Below are 24,031 nucleotides of genomic sequence, written 5' to 3'. Positions count from 1 at the left end.
GAATGTGTATACTATAGGTGTGTGATCAATACTGTACATTTAAATTCTATTGATAAATGCAGTGTTTGTATTTTGTGAAAATATTTCCTACTCAGTATGTGTTAGATTCAGTTTCACTGAATAGATATGAATGCATAGAACTTCCTGCTTCATCTTCCTTGCATGATTTGGAAAATAAACTGTCAACACTGTTCATGTGTTCATTAAAATATTATTCCTTTTGAGGACTGGCCATACAGAGATGATCTTCACTGGGGAAATAGTAACAAGGACTATGTTAGGATTGTACAGGATATTGGTTTGATAACGTGGGCCAACTGCTCTGAATCATTGGATATGTATGTTGTTGCAATGTAGGTAATACAAGGACCTGTGGAATATGAGTGATGACAAACCATTTTTATGCACTGCCCCTGGATGTGGACAGGTAATAAATATTGAATTTATTCATATTACTCAGCAGTTTTTCTGTTATATCTGTGTTTGAGTTTTCAGAACACACTTACTCATTGTTTTAAATAGCTGTATGAGCCAATGGTCTTCATCCATCTGGGCATGCACCTTTGCTACATGTGCTTACCTCCTTGTCAAGATAGTCAGCTCTGATGAGCAAAACTGCCTGGTTAAGAGTGCAGACAGTTCAGCTCCCCTTGCCACCACAAAGGATGGGAGCTGTTAATGGTGACACCACACGGACTATCATGAGCTGTGAGTACGGTCCTGATCCAGTGATGAGAGCTGCTCGTATCCTGGCATAGCACACCTTTGAACCTTTGTGTGATGCTTCCTGATCCAACTGGGGGAGTGTGTGTGTGTGAACCTAAATGAATTGGGGCAAACTTTTATAGGAGATTAGCCACCTAATGGCTCAGCAGGAAAATGACTTGATTAGCAAGCCAGAGGTTGCCAGTTCAAATCTCCACTGGTATGTTTCCCAGACTATGGGAAATGCCTATATTGGGCAACAATGGCATAGGAAGATGCTGAAAGACATTATCTCATACTGCATGGGAGATGGCAATAGTAAACGCCTCCTGTATTCTACCAAAGAAAACCACAGGGCTCTGTGGTCACCAGGAGTTGACATCGACTTGATGGCACACTTTACCTTAGTTCTGTTCTACGAGCAATTTGCTTTTTGGAATTGTTAGGTAACCCAGGATGAAACTAACTTTAAAATATGGCTTGGGTGTTATATTTCACTGAGGAAAAAATATGTACTTGGTTTTTGGATTAACATATGTCAACTCATACTGAAATATTGTTTTGATTCTGTTTTAAAAAGCAAAAGAACCAGTACAACACAGTTTATTCAGATTGTGCTAAATAATATGGAAGTTGCAAGATGATGATTTAAACTTTGATTCTTTGATTTAAACTTTTTTAGTGTATTACCAGTCCTGGTTTGGCATCTTCCTTTGTATAAGGTTAGGGTTTTACCTTTTTGTGTTAATGTCTCACTTATATTTATGCATACTTCCTCTAACAAGAGGAAGTGTCGTGGTGTATGTGTGTGGCAAAAGGACAGCTTTTATAGTGACGTTCTGGGCACAATTGCCTTCAATAGCAGCCCTGTCATAATTTGGTATGTTCTAGTGGCTTTGCAAATAAACTTTATTCTAGAATTTTTGGATTAATCAAGTAATTTATTTATGCATGTGAAACTTCTCCTTCACCCCTGAAGGTTTTTTTTAATTCAAAATAGCATCAGCATAGATAATAAGGCTGTTTCAATTGCATTTCTGTAATTTGGTTTTCACTGGGTTCTACAATTCAAATTATCTGATTTAGTTAGAGGAAAATGTTGCAAAGAGTAAACTGGAAACTACTGGTTTAAGTTCTAGCTGTGCTAGCTACATCATGGATTAATACAGTAATGAAGATCCAACTCCTTGTCCCCCTGATACCCATGGTAGGGAATCAAATAGCACAGAAGAATAATTATTCAACAATTATCCATTGGCAATGAGGGAACTACTAATTACTTTCTTCAGTACAGAGAGTCTTTGACATAATTAAATGTCATTACGGTAAGTATTAAAGATAGCAAGTATGGGAAGCGAATTTTAAGAATGTATAAAAATAAGACAGTCTTAGAAGCAACTCTTTTTGCCTGCTCAATCAATCTGCAACCAGAAATGATTATTTTGAATTCATCAAAGCCAGCGTGGTGTAGTGGCTAGAGTGCTGCACTAGGACCGAGGAGACCTGAGTTCAAATCCCCATTCAGCCATGAAACTAGCTGGGTGACTCTGGGCCAGTCACTTCTCTCTCAGCCTAACCTACTTCACAGGGTTGTTGTGAGGAGAAACTTAAGTATGTAGTACTCCGCTCTGGGCTCCTTGGAGGAAGAGCGGGATATAAAATGTAAAATAATAATAAGAATCAATTGGAAGCATAAATAAATGACTGCACTATATTTAATTTAGCCCAAAGGTGTTAATGGTCCCCAGTTCAGAATCAAGGATTTCTTCCATTGCTTTAGAAAGTCAACTAAATGGTCAAAGACTTGCAAGATATGTAATATCTGAACTGCTGAACCAGTGGGACTGTGGCACCTGGGGTCAGGTGTTACATTTTTTGATGTAATAGATAGATGTGCAAGCCTATGGTCAGGCAGCTGACTTGCTTGCAAAAATAATACAGGTGATGATGATAGCATTAAAGCTAATTAGCCAATACTATGTAGAAAAGGGGGGCAAACAAGTGAGTGTAGAACTGACAGATGGAGGCTGAAAACGGTCACAGACCGTTGTACTTGCAGATCTCTGTAACTAATATACAGCAGTTCAGTAGCTGAGGTGCAATTAAGTGATGTATCCAATATTTTAAAATTTTAAGGGGCACTAGATATTGCTACTTATGTATTGAACTGGTAACCAGGATGAAAACAGGTTAAAAAGAAATAGATCACTGAAAAATGTAGAGAAATTCTTAAATAATTATTTGCAACTATTTGAAAGAATTAAAATAGGTTTATGGAAATGGTCTTGTTACAATCTTCTATATCATAATAGATTGAATCAGAAACATGTTTTTAAAGCAATTCCAATGTTTATTCCTAAAAATAAAATTTCATTGCTGCAGTACTGCAATGCTGAGAATCATGGCCATGCACTTTTGCTAAGTTTGCTTTTCTAAAGTTGCTCCTAAAGAAACTGGTTTTTTAAATCTCTTCCCAAGTACAGAAAACAGTTTGGGAGTTTGGTCTAAGAGCTTTTAAAGAGAGAGAGAAATTTCCCCCTTTTTATAATTTTCAGCAGTTTGTCAGTCACTTTATAAACTGACATTCTGCTCGGAGACTGTCATACTTGTTACTGTATCCTGAAACCACTGTGCAGCTACTCATGAAGAAAAGTTCAAAGGTGTTGTCAAACCTTTGTCAGAAATGTATGTGAGCTCCAAAATTATTATAGGCCTCAGTATCTCATGAAGATGCTACTCATATGTTGAATAGTGTTTTGAAGATATTTTTAAAAGCTTTGGCTAAAATTCATATAACAAGCAGTACCATCTTCAGGTTTTTGGCTATGTTTTTTTTAATCAGCTATTATGCTTTTAACCTGTTGTAGAAATGATTCTCCATGTTGTTATCACTTCAGTCCAAATTCAAACTTATAACTATATTTTAAAACTTTTTGCCACAGCGTTTTACCAACGAGGATCATTTGGCTGTCCATAAACATAAACATGAGATGACACTGAAATTTGGTCCAGCTCGTAATGACAGTGTCATTGTAGCTGGTTAGTATATATTTTTTATTAACCCATATTTCTTCTGGAATGTGAACACATCTTGTGTATTTTCTGCATATGACTCGCATTCTGTAGGCTCATAAGAAGCACTGTCAAAGGAATCCTTTACTACTAAAATGTTTTCAACAAGTTATCTATTGCCTTGTCATTCAAATAACTAGTCAATAAGTAACACCATTTCCTTTACTACTTTTTCCTGAAATACTGCTTATTAAGAGAGAATAATCTCCAGTTAGGGTTCTCTCTTTTTATATGTGTATAGTAAAAGCATGCACTTAATAAGAAATGCACTGGGCAGCATTCACACCTTCTGTGGGGCGGTGTTTGTAGGGATGCGTGAACCAGTTCGAATTCGAACCAAACCAGCCATCAAGTTCAACATGCAGGTTCGAATTCAAACCGAACAGGGGGTGGTTCAATTCGAACTGGTTTGAACCTCCAAAAGTGGGTGGGGTAGTAGCCGGCACCCATGGGTACCTACCATCCAAAGCAATCGGACACTCATATGATTTTTTTTATCAATTTTTGAATTTTATTTTTATTTTTCTCTCATAGGGTATAATGGGACTCGAACAAGCCCATTATTCCCTATTGTGGAGCACCCATGGGTGCCAATAACCACCCAAACTCCAAAGCAATCAGACACTCCTACAATTTTTAATGAATATTTGAAATATTTTAATTATTTTTCTCATAGGGTGTAATGGGACACGAACCAGCCCATTATCCCCTATTGTGGAGCACCTAGGGGCACAAAAGTGGGGTGAGTGATAGGCACCCAGGGGTGCCTACCACCCACAAAACCCCGAGGCAATCTGACACTTCGATTATTGGTGAATTTTTAAAGTATTTTTGAATTCCTCATAGGGAATAATGACTGCAGCAAATGTATAGCTTCACGTTGGGGGGAGCAAAGGGGTGTCCTAGAGCAGAGTGTGGTGGGTGGTAGTGCTCAAGGGGGGCAAGGAAGCTTTCAGAATTATTTTGAAAGGAATTGGGCAAAAGGCTGATTTTTAAGTTATTTTTGAAGTTTATGTGTCTTTAAGGTTAGCAAATGAGAGTTCATTCATGGTTTGTCATTAAAAATCTAATATGCTACTAAAGAATCTACACTCAGAACACCCCAGAAACAACAGTGGTTGACACCCTCTGTGCACTAGTCCACCACTCACTCTGGGCCACTCCAGAACCCCACAAGTGGCTTTAAGGTTTTTCTCCATAGGGAAGAATGGAGGTTTCAGCAGCCCCATAACTGCAGTTGAGGGGGGTGCTGGGGTGGCCCAGAGCAAGGGTGCCAACCACCCCCATGGTTTGCTAACCCATGGGGTACTGGGTTTTGTTGTTTCTGAAATCTGAATTCAAAAATACTTTAAAAATTCACCAATAATTGGAGAAGTGTCCAGTTGCCTCGGGGTTTTGTGGATGTAGGCACCCCTGGGTGCCTACCACCCACCCCACTTTTGTGCCCCTCGGTGCTCCACAATAGGGGATAATGGGCTGGTTCACGTCCCATTATACCCTATGAGAAAAATAATTAAAATATTTCAAATATTCATTAAAAATCGTAGGAGTGTCCGATTGCTTTGGGGTTTGGGTGGTTGTTGGCACCCATGGGTGCTCCACAATAGGGAATAATGGGCTTATTCGAGTCCCATTATACCCTATGAGAGAAAAAAAAATAAATTTCAAAAATTCATAAAAAAATCATACGAGTGTCTGATTGCTTTGGGGTTTGGGTGGTAGGTACCCATGGGTGCCGGCTACCACCCCACCCACTTCTGGAGGTTCAAACCAGTTCAAATTTGAACCGAACCAGGGAGAGGTTCAAGCAAAACCAAAATCAAACCTCCCCCTCCTGGATCGAACCTGGTTCGAATTAGAACCAAACTGGGCAAACCAGTTTTGTGCACGTCCCTAGTGCTTTGTCTTCGGAAGTGCCTTCCATAAGTGAAAGGAACTTGCACTAATAGAGTGCTATTCTGGATGCCACCCACTAAGTGCTAATAAAGTATTACCTGTCTTTCACAATCTAATCTGAATCTATTTTATACCATTTTGCTATACTGAATATAGTGGAATGTGCCATGTTGAGCCTTTACAGGTAATCTTAATATGTTAATTTAGTACTTTAATTAGTACTATGAATTGGATTCAGAGAGATCCTGTCTCTCAAAGAAGCTATCCTTTGGGTCCAGCCCAATCCTTTGCTTCCAGAGCTATATAATAGCTATATCTGCCATTGCAAATATTTGTGTACATATCCTGTAGTGATTTCACAATGTGCAAGAAGTAGAATGTCATGGTTTCATCAGGTCTCTTTTGTCATTCAATTTCAGCACTTTTATAGTGACTTTCTATCACTAGTATTCCCTTGTTGATCCCATAGTGCGGGCTGATAAAATTTTGTTGTGCCTATGAAGTGAAAATAAAGTTCATCCTTACTAGGATACAGTTTGTTTTAGTAATGGTTGCACACCTTAACTCGGTTGGGCCCTGTTTGAACAGATTGAAATTATGCCCCAGTAAGTGGGTGAAGAATTGCAGCCAATGTGCAATATTAAGGTTTTGTTTTGTTTTTTTAATAGTCCTTTCTTTTTAAACATTGTAGCTCAAGATGTTCTGTCTGCACTCCATAGAATCACAAATAACTTCGAAAATAGATATGCTGACTGTTTTAAATAAGTCCTGGAATTTCCCTTATATTGGGTGAAGGCATCAGCTAGCAGGATAGTAAGCATTTTCTATAGTTATGCACTTTTAAGACCCCTTAGGTTCCAGTGTAGTATCCTGCTTCTCCTTTGTATCCTATAAGTAGATTGATGAACAAATTGTTTACTTTTCTTTTTAAAGTGTACCTTAAACATGCCAGCAGATATCTCTCTTTACTCAAAGCTCTATGGTACATTACAAACTATATTACAATACAAGCATATCTTCAACTCTTGATGAGCTATCTTCAACTCTATACATTAGGTGTTTATAGAGATTTGTGTATTCTGCTCTTTCAAGGTCCTTCTGATTGTGCTATTTTTCATGACAATACCAGGTGTAAAAGGAATAATTTTGCTAAATGTGGCATTCTAAACTTATCTTTAGTTAAAGGGGACATTCACTGCAAAACCTTTTTGCTGATACTGCACTCTTGTTAGGAACATTTTTTTAAAATTTTTAAGTGAGTAATTAGTAATATTGGCATATTGATTTTTGTAAAGATGTGTAAGAAAAATATGTATCTGAATAGGAGGGATACACATATGTCTCTCTTTATTTTAGATCAGACCCCAACACCAACTCGATTCCTGAAGAATTGTGAAGAAGTGGGTTTGTTCAATGAACTAGCGAGTCCTTTTGAAAATGAATTCAAAAAAGCTTCTGAAGATGATATTAAAAAAGTATGTTAACAATTGAAGTGTGAAATTTAATTGCCTTTAGTACTGATTTTCTGAAGTCACTTTGCCATTAGGAATATTGTATTGTATGTATGTGTCATATTTATATACCACTTGATATAGATATATATGTATGCGTGGTGTACCTAATCCGTATTTTACCACCAGAAAAGAGAGATGTGGTCAGTATTATTTTTCCAAATGTAAAGGTAAGCTATCGTGGAAACCACACTTGAAGCAAAACATGTGAAAAGACCCAGGGCGTAGGCTGAAGGCATATGATGTATGAATCTTGCTGAAACTAAGTAGGTCTGGTCAGTGCCTGAATAGGAGACCATCTGGGAACCCACCGTTTGCCACCATCATGGAAGAAAGGTGGGATATAAACATATTAAATAAATCATAATGTCAGAATAACTCTGACAGAGACCATCTTATTAAATGTTGTAATATTGCTGTGCTTGAAAAGGAGTGAGATAAAAGTACTGGAAGAATCTTAATTGGCAGCTGTTTTTTCTATGCTCAGATGGTTATAACTATTGCTAGGGAGGAATATGTGTAGTGAGTGATCTATTTTTTAAGGAGGGAACACAATTGTCTTTCATTAGACATCTTATTACTGCCAAGAGTCATTGAAAAGAAACTTCTGGCCCAGGCATTGGCTTCATTATAAATGATTTACTCTTTCAAGAAAGACCTGTTTGTTGATGGCAGTCCTTCTGTTCTTGATTTATCTTCCTGTTGATTCTTCCAGATGCCTCTAGATTTATCACCTCTTGCAACACCGATAATAAGAAATAAGATTGAAGAACCTTCAGTTGTTGAAACAACTCATCAAGATAGTCCTTTACCTCATCCAGAGTCTACTACCAGTGACGAAAAGGTCAGTAACTTATCAAGGGTAGAAGTTTGGAAGATTTGCATGGACTTTGCAAATAAATTCACAAAAGTCACTAAAGCAGAGCAAAATATGTTGACTGGCTAACCCACATGATTTTGTTAGTGGCATCCCAACAGACTGACTGGAAGAGAGAATCAGCTCTACAAAAGTTCTTTTCTTGGTTGCCTCAAGGGCAATTATTACTTGATCCTTCGGACAGGGATCTGTCCTCATTTTTTGTAAACCTCCATGTACGAAGAATGGCACTGTATAAATTATAGTAGTTACATAGAGTGTGGTCATGTACTCAGGTTGTTCTGCTAGTTAAACCTAAGTCCTACTATGTTTGTAAATTTGCTTTACTACTTAATTTGTTGAAACATGAATCATGATGATACTATTGCTTTGAATGTTAATTAAAATGAAGTATCAGGGAATCTGTTGTGATGCAAACATTTCTAAAACATCAGAAGACGTCTTCCATTCAAAGATATATGATGGGAGAAGGCAAACTCATTCACATCCATGCCAGCATGTGGACATTTGCAATGCAGTGGAAGCCTCTTACTTGAAAAGCTCTCATACTTTAGTGGCCACTTCTACATATAATATTTCCATAATCTATTATGTAAAAACTGGCCCTGACACTATTTCCATGTGGTTGCACTAATATAAAAGCTGACCCTAAGTTGCAACTAGAATAATTTCCAGGATCTTTTAAAGTTACTGACAGAATTAAAGAACAGTAATTATGTTATTAATATAATCATTGAGTCTACAAAGACCTATGAAAGATCAAGACTGCAATAAATTTCCTTTTCCTTTTAGGAAGTGTCTCTGCAGCAGACGGCACAGCCTACATCAACAATTGTACGTCCAGCTTCTCTACAGGTTCCTAATGTGTTGCTTGCAAGTTCTGACTCAAGTGTCATAATTCAGCAAGCCATACCTTCACCAACTTCTAGCACTGTCATAACCCAAGCTCCATCCTCCAATAGGCCAATAGTGTAAGTTTGTTATAAATGCTAACATATTATAATGACACCACAGTTGGTGGTATTTGGACTAATCCTATTTAAACTTGCAAAAGATCAAATGAAGTATTTAGGGCTAGAGTAATAAATTTGTAAAACAACTTTGAAAGGAGAAGTGTGACTTTTATTCTCTTCTATAGTCTGTATATAGTTGATTTTGAAAAACATTTTGAGGATTAGGGAATCATAGCGAGTGGTTTGGGCTTGGCTAATTTTCCAAACTCTGATACTTGTCTTTAAAATGCCATAGCCATATTGGCAACCTGTGTTTTACACAGGATCATTGCATAGGTTAAAGAGAGATGTTTTTATGAAATACTTTGTACTGCAAAGTGCTAGTCTATTTTCCCATTCCCCCCCCCCTTTTTTTTAGACCGGTGCCAGGTCCTTTTCCTCTGCTGTTACATCTTCCTAACGGACAAACCATGCCTGTTGCAATTCCTGCCTCAATCACAAACTCTAATGTGCATGTCCCAACAGCAGTTCCAGTAAGTGTGTGTTTATGAAATATCATAGCCTGCCTACTTCTGGGGTTTCCAAATGTACCACCACCCCCAATCCTAATGTTGGGGCAACTCAGTCTTCATTTGAGCCCCTGGTGGCGCAGTGGTAAAACTGCCGCCCTGTAACCAGAAGGTTACAAGTTCGATCCTGACCAGGGGCTCAAGGTTGACTCAGCCTTCCATCCTTCCGAGGTCGGTAAAATGAGTACCCAGAATGTTGGGGGCAATATGCTAAATCATTGTAAACCGCTTAGAGAGCTCCGGCTATAAAGCGGTATATAAATGTAAGTGCTATTGCTATTGCTATTGCTATTTGATCCAGATGAGCATGCATGGGTGAAACCAGGAGCATGAAGGGGGAGCATATGACCATATAATGATAGGTCTGAATATACATCTCAGGATCCTGGGAGAAGAAATGTTTGAGAGATCCCTCATGGGAAGGAAGGTGGAGAATTTTGAATCAACTGATTGGGGTAGGAAAGAAAACACTCTACACCAGACATTTCTAGGTTATTGTAAGAACCAGGGGTATGGTTGGTATTTATTTATTTATTGTTGAATTTATATACTGCCTTTCATTAAAACCAATCTCAAGGTGGTTTGCAGAAGTTGACTTCTTTCTGAATGTCCTGCTTTTTACTGGCTCACTAGAATCAAGTAAAATTACAACACTAAATCCAAATTGAAAATGACAATGTTGTGAAGGGATTTCTGTTTTCCCTTCTACAAACAGATATATCAACTCAAACTGGGAGTTTAAGTGCTTCATTGAGACATTCTAACACATAAAATGCAGAGGGGTTGCTGTAACAGATAAACTGGTGTTCTATACAGAAATTCTCAAGAAACAGCTGATAAAAAGATATTTAAGATGTATTATTACTGTGTGTGTGTGTGTGTGTGTCTTAATATTATCTTAACACAAAGTGACATTGATTGTTTTTGGCAAGGCAGAGAAAAACAGACTTTAGTAACTACGATCTTTAGCACTGACGGAGCAAACCCTCTACCCAGCAAAGGCTGTTCTCCAATTCCTTACTGGGGGTTATTTTAGATAATGCATACTCATACATGCAGCCTTGGCAGGTGTTCAGATCTACGAAGGCAAGAGGCAAAGAAAAACTTGAGGAAACCAACTCTTCTTAGCTAGCAATCTCTCTGGGTGTCGGTGTTCTGAAGAGTTAGGGTGTGGTGCGGAAGTATCATCCTTATGACCCAGTCTGATGGGAGGAGGGAAGGAAATCGGCTACAGAGCCTTGTTTGACCAAAGGTCTCTGCCTTACAGCCCTCCTCAACTTATTACTCCTATCCATGGGCATCACTCACTCTACTCCAACTCCAAGAGGAAAACAAGGAGGAGCCCTTGGATCCAGGAAAAAGTCCATGGCTATCATATCCTTCCTTTCCTTCAAAAACCCCTTTCTCCCAATGCCTTTGGTAAAATCTCAAAACGTGCTCTTTCCTCATGCTCCACAGATCCCGTAAACACCTATCCGAGTCATAAACAGCTGTCAACAGCCAAGCTGTTAAACATATCCAGGCCAAGGCGCTTAGCCACTATAATGTCCCCTGTCACAATTTAGCAAGCCTTGCTGAGAGGTTAGGCTGACCCTGATTATCTTGTTCTTTTTCCAACAGGCTAAAACATTCCAGCGGTTTCTCTGTTTAATAACCCATTCCTGCCCAAAGTCCCACACCACAACAACAGTTGCTGGCATTCACAGCAGTGCTCATGCAGGCCACTTTTTTGTTGCCGGAAGCACACCACAGCCCCCATCCCCAGAAAGCCTCTCCAAGGGTCAAGAGTCCATTGGCAACAGCATTGAATGTGTCACAGGTGGCTGCCCAGAAATCAGAGGGAGACTCCTCCCATCACACCTGGTCTCTAAGCATCCTCCCTCTCCCTGCAACCACCCATGCCACAGTTAACACTGTTTCCAGAAGCCACTCAATCTTTGGGAGCAGTTTTTCATGGGCTCTGGTACCTGCAGGGAAGGGGGTGGGGTGCAGAGAAAATGGCTGATCCATGTGGATACTCATCAATTATATAAATTAATCCAAAAACATCACAGCAAATAGAACTAAACAAAGAGCAGATGCAATCAGTAAAACAACAAAATGGCAACCAATAAAGATAGTAAAACTTTAAATGCAACAAAGCATTAAAGGGGAGCCAAAGTTCAGCCATTAAAGCCGGGGTGTATTAGTTTTAACTTGTGGCTGAATGATATTAATATTGGCACTGGATGAAAATGTCTAGACAGGAAAATGTCATATTCCAGGGACAGGGCACCAGCACTAACCAAGCCCTCTTCCTAGTTGACACTCAACTTTGGGAGGCAAGGACAACTATAGAAGGGTCTCTCAGAAGCAAATCTTATCTATTTGGTGGCACTATTGCGTGGGCTGTGCAGGGAGAGCTCAGTTGCCAGTGTTGGAGCCTTTGACTGGAAAGAGACTATCTGAACTGCTTATAAAGTGGGGTGTCCTATCTCTGTATTAACTCTGGTTCTCTTGAACAGCTTGTTAGACCTGTCACCATGGTGCCTAGCATTCCAGGAATTCCAGGGCCCTCTTCCCCGCAGCCTGTACAGTCAGAGGCAAAATTGGTAAGTGGGCATTCCACAATTCTTCAGTTAGATGAATTTGCATATAATTTAGCACTTGATTAATAAGCAAAGCACATTATAAATGCAGATTTTAAATGTTTACTTTATCATTCTTGCATTGCCATACAGACCCTTTGTTTTATATATGTATAAGGCTGTGGCATTTTCAGTTGAAAAATATTAGAGCTGTGAATATGTGTGTGGTGCAGTACTCTTATACAGGCATGGCATATAGAACATATTGCTAAGTTTAATGTGTTCAAAGCATTCTGATACATTATCCTAGGAAATGGCACCACCAGTTCAGGCTTGGCAGAATCACCTATATAGTGGGCAAACATATCCATTGAACATGTTTATCTTGCCTCTGAGTGAATATGGTTCCCTTTCTTAGGCAATTGGAAAATTGATAGTTTAGGTTATCTCTTGTAGTTGAACTTTGATTGCTTCTAGGGAGTATTAAGTGAAATGACAAAAGATGTCATTTGATGTGATGTACACCAAAAGATGTGGCGTAGTGTAGTGGTTAGAGTGCTGGACTAGGACCGGGGAGACCTGAGTCTCCCATTCAGCCATGATACTAGCTGGGTGACTCTGGACCAGTCACTTCTCTCTCAGCCTAACCTACTTCACAGGGTTGTTGTGAGGAGAAACTCAAGTATATAGTACACTGCTCTGGGCTCCTTGGAGGAAGAGCGGGATATAAAATGTAAAGATGATGATGATGTCTGATGGCCAGCAGATTGAGGGACTCTCAGGAACTGATTTTCTGGGGGACTGCAGAAAGAAAGGGGAATTGGCAAAATTTGCCCCTTCCCCATATTAAAATGAAATTTCTTCTGCAAATGGAAGGTTTTCTTGAGAGGCAATCCATCATGTTTGCCAAGAATGATGGCAGTGGGAGAATCCTACAGCCATTCAGTGGTGGTCACATTTTTGATTGCCTGGAAACTTGTTATACTCTGGTACTACTTTATCAAAATAAAAGGATACATGGAAAACAGCAATTAAAATTACCTATTTTATAGTACCAGAAATGGGTGTGTTAATATACCTCTCTAATTATACAATTACAGAATCATAATTTTTATTGCTTGAATCAATCATTAGTTTCCTACAGTGCGTAAATTAGTGCTTTCACTGCATTCTTTATTTAATTGCTTTTGTTTCTCCCATCTATTATAGTAAAAATGCAGCAGGGAAATGTGTGCAATAAAAAAATACAAATGACTTCACAAGCTAAATGTACCTGGCACTTGCACTATAACCTACAGTTAATTTAACTAATTCAGTCTTATGTTGGTTAATTCCTAATATGAGAAAGTGGTGACTTCATGATTGCTTTGAAAGGAACCCCTTATCTTGAGTAGTGCCTTATCTTGAGTAGTGATAAAGGAAATACGCTGTTCAGCTACTGCACATTTAGTGACCAAGTACAATATGAATATATCAGTATAAATGAAGAATATATCATTGTTATGTGTATATGGTATCAAGTGGTACCTTTTTGTTTTTTAATATGATTTTGCATGGTCTGGATTATTGGTCTGATTCCGATAACTATCCAGGCCCTTCTTACTTTGTGCGCACAAAGCAAGGGATGGTCTGGATCATGTCAAGCCAATAATCAGTATCAGCTTGATGCATTGAAATGGGGGCAGGGTGTGGCTTACCTCCTGAATAAAAACCTGGCTTCTCGGAAGAAATTGGCTGCCTTCCTCATGGCTGCAGCAGCTGAGTTTCAAATTGCCCTGTAATGTACCAGGAAAGGAAGCAATGTCATGACATTGTATCCTTTTTGTGGTGATGAGGGTGTTGGGGGTGGCTGTGCCCTATTACTACTTCTGTTGCCCAGTAATACACCAGGAAAAGGACACAACATCTGAAGAGAAATGCCCTGATAAGGTTTGCATCACAACGTTTGATGCAATGCCTTATTTAATTATTTAATTAGCTCCTTTCACAGTCTTGAGATTCTCATTGATGACCATTATTATTTTAGTAGTGGGCTCTACCATGGGTTGAAATCTTAGGCAAAGGGCTCCTGTACCTCTTGTACTGTTTTTCAACTGCCATAGCGATCACACCTCTGGTTGCTCTAGCTTGTCGTTGAATTGGTTCCTTGTGAGTTCCTGTAAAGAAAACAGAAATATATTATTTTTCCCCCTCTGACCCGGACTGTTTTTTGACCACTCTTCGGATTATCTGTATGATTTTTGACGAATGGACTGTTTTGACTATCCTACGGTAAACTATTTTGGCACAATCTTGGATTTGTGGGTGAAGATCTGGAACGAATATGGCTTCAAAAACAGAGATAAAGTTGTTTAAATGTTGTGGAGAGTGTGGGGCCAAGTTGCCTTCCCAGCATAGGCATGATTCCTGTCTGATCTGCCTTGGGTAGCAACATAATACTTCAGCGTGCAAGATATTGTTTTCAAAACAAACTAGATGAAACCAGGCCCTCGGGTTTTGCAATATATGGCAACACCCTGAATCCATAGACGACAACTGAAACCACTTCGACATCAAAGGCATCGACATCGGAGCACTCAGCTTTGGTGTTTGTACAACTGAAACAGTCTAAAATCCTGACCTGGGTATTCAAGCCTCCGCATGGCTCTCCTCCAAGACGAGATCAGAAGAGTCACACATCGCACCTGGAGAACAGAACAGCTCTGGCTCCAAAGAAGCGCAGACATCAAGATGGGCCTTCAGTCGACATTGTCCCCATCTGGAATCCAATAGGCTCCCCTGTTGTTGAAGTCCACTCTGGCTTCTAGGTCTTCAATGCAGAGTGTGTTGTTTTTGAGACCTCTGACGCCCAGGCCCTCAAGGCTTGTTTGGGTGATTCGTGCACCGCCCCACCTGGCATCGATCTCTCTAGTTGTTACAGCTTGGCTGATTCACCTTTGACACCGGCAGCTATGGTTGGGGCTACCTCCCCGAAGCTGCATACTCCAATTCTTTCAGCATCGAAGAATGTCACCTCTCGGTACCAGACAACTTCTCCAATGCCAATCTTCTATCTTGAAGCTGAATCCAAAGATGCAACTCCATCAACAGCACACCCTCTACCACAACATTTAAAGGGTTCTTATTGGGCACACCAGCTGAGCAAACGGATGATCAGGACATGGTGTATGTCCCACTAACCACCCCATGGGGGTGGAACCCCTTGTACATACAAAGGCTCTTTCAGCAAGTCAGTTACTAGGTGCTGCCCCACCAACTTGGTAATGACATCAGTGCGGTTTCTCTCATCACTCTCTTGCACCAATTGCTTCATTGTCAGGCAGGTCTATGGGCACCTCTTTGCCTGGCCTTCCTTATGATTACCAGAACTGCAAGCTTTGGAAAACTCAGAAAGGAGGAGTATCCACTGCTTTTGCTTTGGCTACCAGTTCTCCTAGCCTTTTGCCAATCTGCACCGTGGGGGCTGGAGATGCCCTGATGCTGCAACAAAAAGCTCTTACTATGACCGCTGTATCTCTTACAATATCTCACCTCTTGTCATACCTCAGGAAAAGCCTATGTTAGTGACTCTGGCTGAACCACCAAAACCCCCAAGAAATCGACTACTACCGAAACTCGGATGCTGCATCTACCAGTGGTACCAAAATTTTTGACTATAACTCAAACTCAGAAGACAACTTCAAAGCGTAAGAAAGCTGAGGCTCCTGTAAACACAGAGCCCTCCTCCGTCTCCGGAGGAGGACCACCATGGCTCTTCTGATTTCAAATCTGATCCAGAGACCATCGAACCAGAGGATCCTCCACAAGATGTACCACCTTCTATACATGTGTCACCCACTGAAGAACTAAAAACTTATCATATCCAGATCGAGGCCATGGTGGACGCCTTGGGCCTTGATCTTAAGACACAGTCTAAACCGTTGACGACCCGGTCTACAACTTCATGGCATCTCCACTGGCCACTCAACTGGTGGCTCTGTCTCTACTCCCTGTTATTTCAAAGACTGCAAAAACAGCTTGAGAGGTTGTTAATACTTCCACCCCCACGTCCAAGCGCCTAGAGGGATTATATCGGGTCAAGAAAGAGAATAATACATACCCATTAAAGCATCTCCTTCCAAACTCCCTTGTCATTGACTGCACTACGTCCTCCAAGTCCACATGGCTACATATCACCCCTGTAGATAAGGAAGGGAGAAGATTGATTGATTGATTGTTAAATTTATATACCGGCTTCCATTAAAAACAATCCCAAGGTGGTTTACAGCAAAATTTAAAAACAAGATTGTAAAAAAGACACAATTAAAATATTAAGCTAAAAATATAAAACAAATTAGACGTAATGGGGAGGAAAGTCTACACCACAGCATGCCTCTCCGCCTGTATGGCAAAATACAGCCACTCCCTCTGGGAGACTCTCCACCAGGAGATGGACGGAGTCTCCCCTGAGGAATCTGCCCAGAAATTTTCAGACGTGTTGGCAAAGTCCACCTCCATAACACAACACCAGCTCAGCACAGCCAAACACCTGGCAGAGAATGAATCCAGGGCGATGACAGCAGCTGTTTCGTTGCGCGGGCATGTGTGGCTGTAGTCGGCCTCTCTATAGACTGACATGAAGGAAAGGATTGAATCTGCCCTTTGACAGACCAGATAATCAGGAAAAATGAAAAAATCTAATATACAGCAAAGACCTTCACTGCCCTGTCCACCTTGATGTACACATAATCGAGGTTCAAGCCCTACCAGAAGCGAAGACCACAATTCCATCAGCATGACCATAGGGATTTCAGGAAATACCAACTTTATAATAAGCACCCATTCCAACAAAAGAACAAGAACAACCAGGGCCAAAAGAAGCACACTGACTCGCAAAAGCAGCATCTTTGAGGGATCAGTCAGTCCACTGTGCCAGCAACACCATCTCCTGGCAAGTTGCAACTATATACCACCACCACCACCACATGCCATTTCCATCTATCTGGCATGGCATACCCCTGCATGGCACCACATAACATCGGGCCTCTGGGTCCTCAAGATCATCTCGGTGGGGTTTGAAATAGAGTTCAAGGAGGATGAAGTCAAACTCCTAGAGAAAGGGGCTATTGCCGTGGTGCAGTGGACATGGAGAAGGGACAGATTCTACTTAAGATACTTCCAAATCCCAAAGAGGGATGGGGGAATCCGACTGCTTATGGACCTGCAGCACCTGAACAAATTTGTGTGCACAAGAAAGTTCAGAATCATAGCATTACAGGATATACTGCCACTCCTTTACCAGAAGCAGTGGCTGGCAATGCTGGATCTCAAAGACACATACTTCCATATAGATATCAAGTCAGCCACCAGAAGTACCTTTGCTTCAAAGTCAGAGAGTTAGTGTACCAATATACAGTATTGCCATTCCGACTATCAACAGCACATCGTGTTTTTACAAAATGCATGGCTGTTGTTCTGGCTCATCTAAGGACTATGGGGGTGACAGTCTTCCCATACCTAGATGACTGGCTTCTGGATTCCAAAACAAAAGAACAGTTAGGTTCTCAGATTTCATCTGTGCTATCTCTCCTACGGGATCTGGCATCAAATAAATGGGAAGAAATCGCACCTGGAACCTCAGAGGTCCATAGCATGAATTGGCACGATTTTGGACACAAACAAAACAAGCTTACCTGCTAAGGGACTGCTACAAAACCATCAAGGACTTGGTCCTGGAATTCCAAGCTCAGCCGGAACAATGGGCCCATCGCATCCAAAAACTGTTGAGTCTCATGGTGTCCTGCAAGTTGACATAAGAACATAAGAACAGCCCTGCTGGATCAGGCCCAAGGCCCATCTAGTCCAGTATCCTGTTTCACACAGTGGCCCACCAGATGCTGCTGGAAGCCACAGACAGGAGTTGAGGGCGTGCCCTCTCACCTGCCATTACTCCCCTGCAACTGGTACTCAGAGGCATCCTGCCTTTGAGGCTGGAGGTGGCCCACAGCCTTCCAGCTAGTAGCCATTGATAGACCTCTCCTCCATGAAGTCATCCAAACCCCTCTTAAAGCCATCCAGGTTGTTGGCTGTCACCACATCCTGTGGCAGAGAGTTCCACAAGTGGATCATGCGTTGTGTGAAAAAGTACTTCCGTTTGTTGGTCCTAGACCTCCTGGCAATCAATTTCATGGAGTGACCCCGGTTCTAGTGTTGTGTGAGAGGGAAAAGAATTTCTCTCTCTCTCCACTTTCTCCACACCATGCATGATTTTATAGACCTCTATCATGTCTTCCCGCAGTCGTCTTTTTTTCTAAACTAAAAAGCCCCAGGTGTTGTAGTCTTGCCTCTTAAGAAAGGTGCTCTAGGCCCCTGATCATCTTGGTTGCCCTCTTCTGTACCTTTTCCAGTTCAACAATGTCCTTTTTCAGATGTGGTGACCAGAATTGTACGCAGTACTCCAAGTGTGGTCGCACCATAGTTTTGCATAAGGGCATTATAATGTTAGCCGTTTTATTTTCAATCCCCTTTCTAATGATCCCTAGCATGGAATTGGCCTTTTTCACAGCTGCCGCACATTGAGTCAACACTTTCAATGAGCTGTCCACCACAACCCCAAGATCCCTCTCCTAGTCCGTCACCGACAGCTTGGATCCCAGCATATACTTGAAGTCGGGGGTTTTCGTCCCAATGTGCATCACTTTACACTTGCTAACATTGAACCACATTTGCCATTTTGTCGCCCACTCCCCTAGTTTGGAGCTGCTCACAATCCGTTTTGGATTTCACTACCCGGAAGAGTTTAGTATCCTCTGCAAATCTGGCCACATCGCTGCTTACCCCTGCTTCTAGATCATTTATGAATAAATTAAAAAGCACTGGTCCCAGTACAGATCCCTGGTGGACCCCACTTCTTACTTCCCTTCATTGTGAAAACTCTCCATTTATACCTACCCTCTGTTTCCTGTATTTCAACCAGTTAGCAATCCACACATGTACTTGTCCCCTTATACCAGGACCGCTAAGTTTCCTCAGGAGTCTTTGATGAGGAACTTTGTCAAAAGCTTTTTGGAAGTCCAGGTATACTATATCAACTGGATCACCTTGATCAACACACTCGTTGACACTCTCAAAGAAGTCCAAAAGGTTGGTGAGGCAAGATTTACCTTTGTGGAAGCCATGCTGGCTCACTCCCAGCAGGGCCTGTTCTTCTATGTGCTTTACAATTTTATCCTTGAGGATACTTTCCATCAATTTGCCTGGAACTGATGTTAGGCTAACCAGCCTGTAATGTCCCAGATCACCCCTGGATCCCTTCTTGAAAATCGGTGTTACATTTGCTAGTCTCCAGTCCTCTGGTACAGAGCCCGATTTCAGGGATAAGTTAAATATTTTAGCAAGGAGGTTGGCAATTTCACATTTGAGTTCTTTGAGGACTCTTGGATGGATGCCATCCGGCCCTGGTGATTTGTTAGCTTTCAGTTTTTCCAGACAGTTTAGAACATCATCCCTTGTCACTTCTATCTGACTCAGCTCTCTAGCCTCCATCCCTAAAAAGCCTGGTTCAGGAACAGGTATATGCTCAGTATCCTCTGCTGTGAAGACAGATGCAAAGAACTCATTCAGCTTCTCTGCAACCTCCATATTCTCCTTAATAATCCCTTTCACTTCCTCATTGTCTAATGGTCCAACTGCCTCCCTGGCAGGTTTCCTGCTTCTGATGTACTTAAAGAAGTTTTTGTTATTCCCCTTGATACTTTTGGCTAAATGTTCCTCAAACTCTCTTTTTGCCTCCCTTATTGTCACCTTGCATTTCTTTTGCCAGAGTTTGTGTTCCTTTCTGTTCTCTTCGTTTGGACAGGCCTTCCAATTTCCGAAGGAAGTCTTCTTCCCTTTTATGGCTTCCTTGACGGTACACGTTAGCCATGCTGGCATCCTCCTGGACTTAGTGGTACCTTTCCTCTTTTGGTGTATACAATCTAACTGGGCTTCTAGTATTGTGGTTTTGAGTAAACTCCATGCACTCTGGAGCGAAGTGACTCTCCTGATTTCCCCCCTCAGCTTTCTTTTCACCATACTCCTCATTTTGGAGAAGTTTCCTCTTCTGAAATTCAAAATGTCTGTGTTAGACTTCCTTGGTGATTCTCTCCCCGCATGTATGCTGAATTTGATGGCACTGTGGTCACTGTTCCCTAAAGGGTCGATGACACTGACGTCACGCACCAGGTCCTGGGTGTCACTCAGAATTAGATTCAAGGTCGCCTTCTCTCTGGTTGGTTCCATAACCAACTGTTCTAGGGCACAGTCATTTAGCGTATCTAAAAATTTGACCTCTGACTTGAATGTGAATTTACCCAGTCTATGTGTGGGTAATTGAAATCACCCATAATTACAGCCCTGCCTCTCCTTGACGCCTCCCTGATTTCCTCCTGCAACTCCCAGTCACTGTCGGCATTGTGATCCAGAGGGCGATAGCACGTCCCCAGTAGCACGTTCCCTTTCCGGCCTTGTATAGTTACCCACAGGGTTTCTGTGGAGGACTCCAGTCCACCTAGGTTTTCTAGCTTGTTAGATTCTATCCCTTTTTTAACATACAGTGCTACCCCTCCTCCAAGGCGCCCCTTCCTGTCCTTTCTATAGAGTTTATACCCAGGGATAACAGTGTCCCACTGGTTCTCACTGTTCCACCATGTTTCTGTTATGCCCACTATATCTATTTCTGCGTTAGCAACCAAGCACTCCAGCTCACCCATCTTGGCTCAGAGGCTTCTGGCATTGGCATATAAGCACCTATATGCTGAATCTCTCCCCTGACGTATGCTATTCTTTTGAATCTTTGACCTGCTGGCACAGGCTCCCGTCTGCTCTTTGTGCGGTTCTGCTCTGTCCCCTTCTGTTTGATCTGAATTCTTTGCAGCCTCACACTTTAAAGGATGGCTTTTGCCAAACGGGATACTGCCCAGCTCCCATCAGCTGTTCCCCAGGTGTCATTTTAAAAGCTGCTCTGCAACCTTTTTGATTTTAAGCGCCAGCAGTCTGGTTCCATCTTGGTTCAAATGCAGCCCGTCCCTTTTGTACAGGCCTTGCTTGCCCCAAAATGTGTCCCAGTGCCTAACAAATCTAAACCCCTCCTCCCGGCACCAACGTCTCATCCACGCATTGAAACCCCTCAGCTCTGCCTGTCTCACTGTACTTGCACATGGAACAGGTAGCATTTCTGAGAATGCTACCTTGGGGGTCCTGGACTTCAAAATGCTACTTATCAGCCTAAATTTGGCTTCCAGGACCTCCCAACTGCATTTCCCCACATCGTTGGTGCCGACGTGCACCACGACAGCTGTCTCCTCCCCAGCACTGCCTAGGAGCCTGTCTAGACGCTGAGTAATGTCCCCAACCTTCGCAGCAGGCAGGCAAATCACTGTGCGGTCAACACGTGGGTCACAAACCCATCTCTCTATCCCTCTAATGATCGAATCACCAACTACAAGGAGCCCCCCCCCAGAGGAGTATCCCCTGTGCGAGAGGATATGGGCTCATCATCCACGGAAGGGGTCCCGTCTAAAGGAGCATTTCCCTCTTCCTCAGACCGATGTCCTCCTTGCCCAAGACCTTTATTCTCCCTGACAGCAGAGGAGCTACCAGCCCTGGAGTGGGATGCCTCTATCACATCCCTGAAGGTCTCGTCCACATGCCTCTCTGTCTCTCTGAGCTTCTCCAGATCCGCCACCTTGGTCTCAAGGGAACGGATTTGTTCCCTGAGAGCCAGGAGCTCCTTGCACCGAGCACGCACCCATGACTTCTGCCCATGGGGCAAATAGTCATACATGTGGCACTCTGTACAGTACACTGGGAAGTGCCCCTTCCCCTGCTGACCTTCTATCTTCATACTGTTTTTGTTGGCTGTTTACAGTATTTAGGGAGTTTATTGTCTGTTTATTAGATAGTTTATTAGGATAGGTCTCAGCTGTAATGGTCAACTATTTAACTGTCCAAACAGCCTTTCCCAAGAATATGAGGGAAACGAGGGAGGGATATGTTCTTACGTTCTCTTCTCCACTAGGCTCCTTGTGATCGCAGGGGCTTGTTCCAGGCTCCCCCGCAAACTTCCCACTAAATTCCTGCAAAACTCTTACGTCCTGTTTGCTATCCCTGTTCGCTATGCTCTCGGGCCTTCACCTCATATGTAGAGTCAGTTGCATTCACAAGACTGAAGATGCAGAAACTACAGTTGTGGTTTCTATCAGTCTTTGAGCCCAATTTAGACAGTCAGAACCGTCTACTCATGGTGCCTTTTCAGATCCTACATTCACTGACCTGGTGGATGAATCAACATTACAGGGGGTACCCTTCCAATTACCTGTGCCAAAAATATGGGTCACAGTGGATGCCTCCCTGACTGGATGGGGAGCAACACCCACATGGTACAAGATCCTTGGACCTCACAGCAAAGGAAATTACACATCAATTTCCTAGAACTCCTAGCTGTATTCTTGGGAATGAAGGCCTTCCTACCCTTGTTGAAAGGCCAAGTGGTCCAACTACAACTCGACAACACTAAGGCCATCACCTACATAAATCAACAGGGCAGTATAGTCTCGAGGTCACTATGTGCCCTTAGCCTCCAGCTATGCCACTAGTGTATCAATCAACAAATATATCTCATTGCCATCCATGTAAAAGGGATGGACAGTGTGCTTGCAGCCAACCTCAGCCTGTCTTTCCTTCAACAACATCAACATGGAGTGCTGTATATGTTTCTTCCACAGCCGTTAATTGGCAGAGTAGTGACGAGACTGTTGATGAAACCTGTGTCGGGCATCCTGATAATACCTTGGTGGCCCTGTCAAATTTGGTTTCCATCGGTACTCAAACTGTCACACCACAGGTACCAACAGCTATCTCAACTACCAAATCTCTTGTCTCGGGACCACAGTCTAGTGCTCTACCCGAACGTGCCCACTCTGTACCCAATGGCCTAGACAATTGGCTGCTGAATAAGATCTTGCTAAAATGCAAACCTTCCACTAAGTCCAACAACCAATCAAGTGGAGACAGTTCAGAATTTATGCCACTAACAAGGGGTTTAAGCCTAAAAATTCTACCATCCAACAAGTCCTGCTCTACTTGACTTCTCTGAAGTCTTCTGGCCTGGTGAATGTCTCTATCAAGGTACATCTGGCTACCTTATTCTCAAGGCATCCAGGCTGGCATGGAAGGAGTCTCTTCACACACCCAAGCTTCAAGAACTTATTAAAAGGCATGAATAACTATAATCCACCTGTTAGATGGCCTATCTCCTAATGGAGCATATCTCTTGTCCTTTTGGCCTTGACTCTAGAGCCCTTTGGGCTCAGCATCACTAAAAATGATGACTCTAAAGACTGCTTTTCTAGTGGCCATCACCACAGCATGCAGAGTGAGTGAACTAACTGCACTCAGAATAGATGTTTCTTTCACAAAATTTTACACAGATAAGGTGGTCTATTTATTTATTTATTTGATTTCTATACTGCCCTTCCAAAAATGGCTTATGGTAGTTTACATTAAAACACTAAAATCAATTAACTGTTAAAATAAAAAACTGTAAAAACAACATAAAACCATTATTAAAACAGTTTTTAAAACCCTAGAAAACCAGGCCAAACCTTTATGGTTTAAAAACCCTGGAAGGCCAGGCCAAACAGATAGGTCTTAAGGGCTCTCCTGAAGGCCAGTAATGAACTCAGATTGTGGATTTCTGCCGGGAGTGCATTCCACAGAGCAGACCCGCCTCTGAGTCACCACCAGACATGTGGGTGGCAACTAAAGATGGACTTCCTCAGATGACTTTCTCCCGAAAGTTTTCTCAGACTTTCATTTAAACCAGGACATTGTTCTACCCACCTTTTTCAGGGCTCCTTCTACG

General features: G+C 42.0%; 1 protein-coding gene across 6 annotated transcripts in view; it reads left to right on the top strand.

Moving 5' to 3' along the window:
• Positions 1 to 24,031, top strand: part of ATF2 (activating transcription factor 2) — a 61,504-nt gene that overhangs the window by 11,116 nt on the left and 26,357 nt on the right. For 2 of the 6 annotated variants that reach the window (XM_053271360.1, XM_053271368.1), the window contains 7 exons: positions 358 to 427; positions 3,648 to 3,744; positions 7,030 to 7,148; positions 7,900 to 8,028; positions 8,854 to 9,032; positions 9,433 to 9,547; positions 12,088 to 12,174. In XM_053271360.1, coding sequence (XP_053127335.1) covers positions 380 to 427; positions 3,648 to 3,744; positions 7,030 to 7,148; positions 7,900 to 8,028; positions 8,854 to 9,032; positions 9,433 to 9,547; positions 12,088 to 12,174 — 774 coding nt within the window. In that variant the 5' untranslated portion in view covers positions 358 to 379. The other 4 variants (XM_053271377.1, XM_053271386.1, XM_053271393.1 and 1 more) reach the window with 3 other exon arrangements.

This window comes from Hemicordylus capensis, chromosome 1 (genome assembly GCF_027244095.1).
Source record: "Hemicordylus capensis ecotype Gifberg chromosome 1, rHemCap1.1.pri, whole genome shotgun sequence".
Classification (NCBI taxonomy): Eukaryota; Metazoa; Chordata; class Lepidosauria; order Squamata; family Cordylidae; genus Hemicordylus; species Hemicordylus capensis.
Note: the sequence above shows the minus strand (reverse complement) of the source record. Positions and strands in the feature narration are given on the sequence as shown.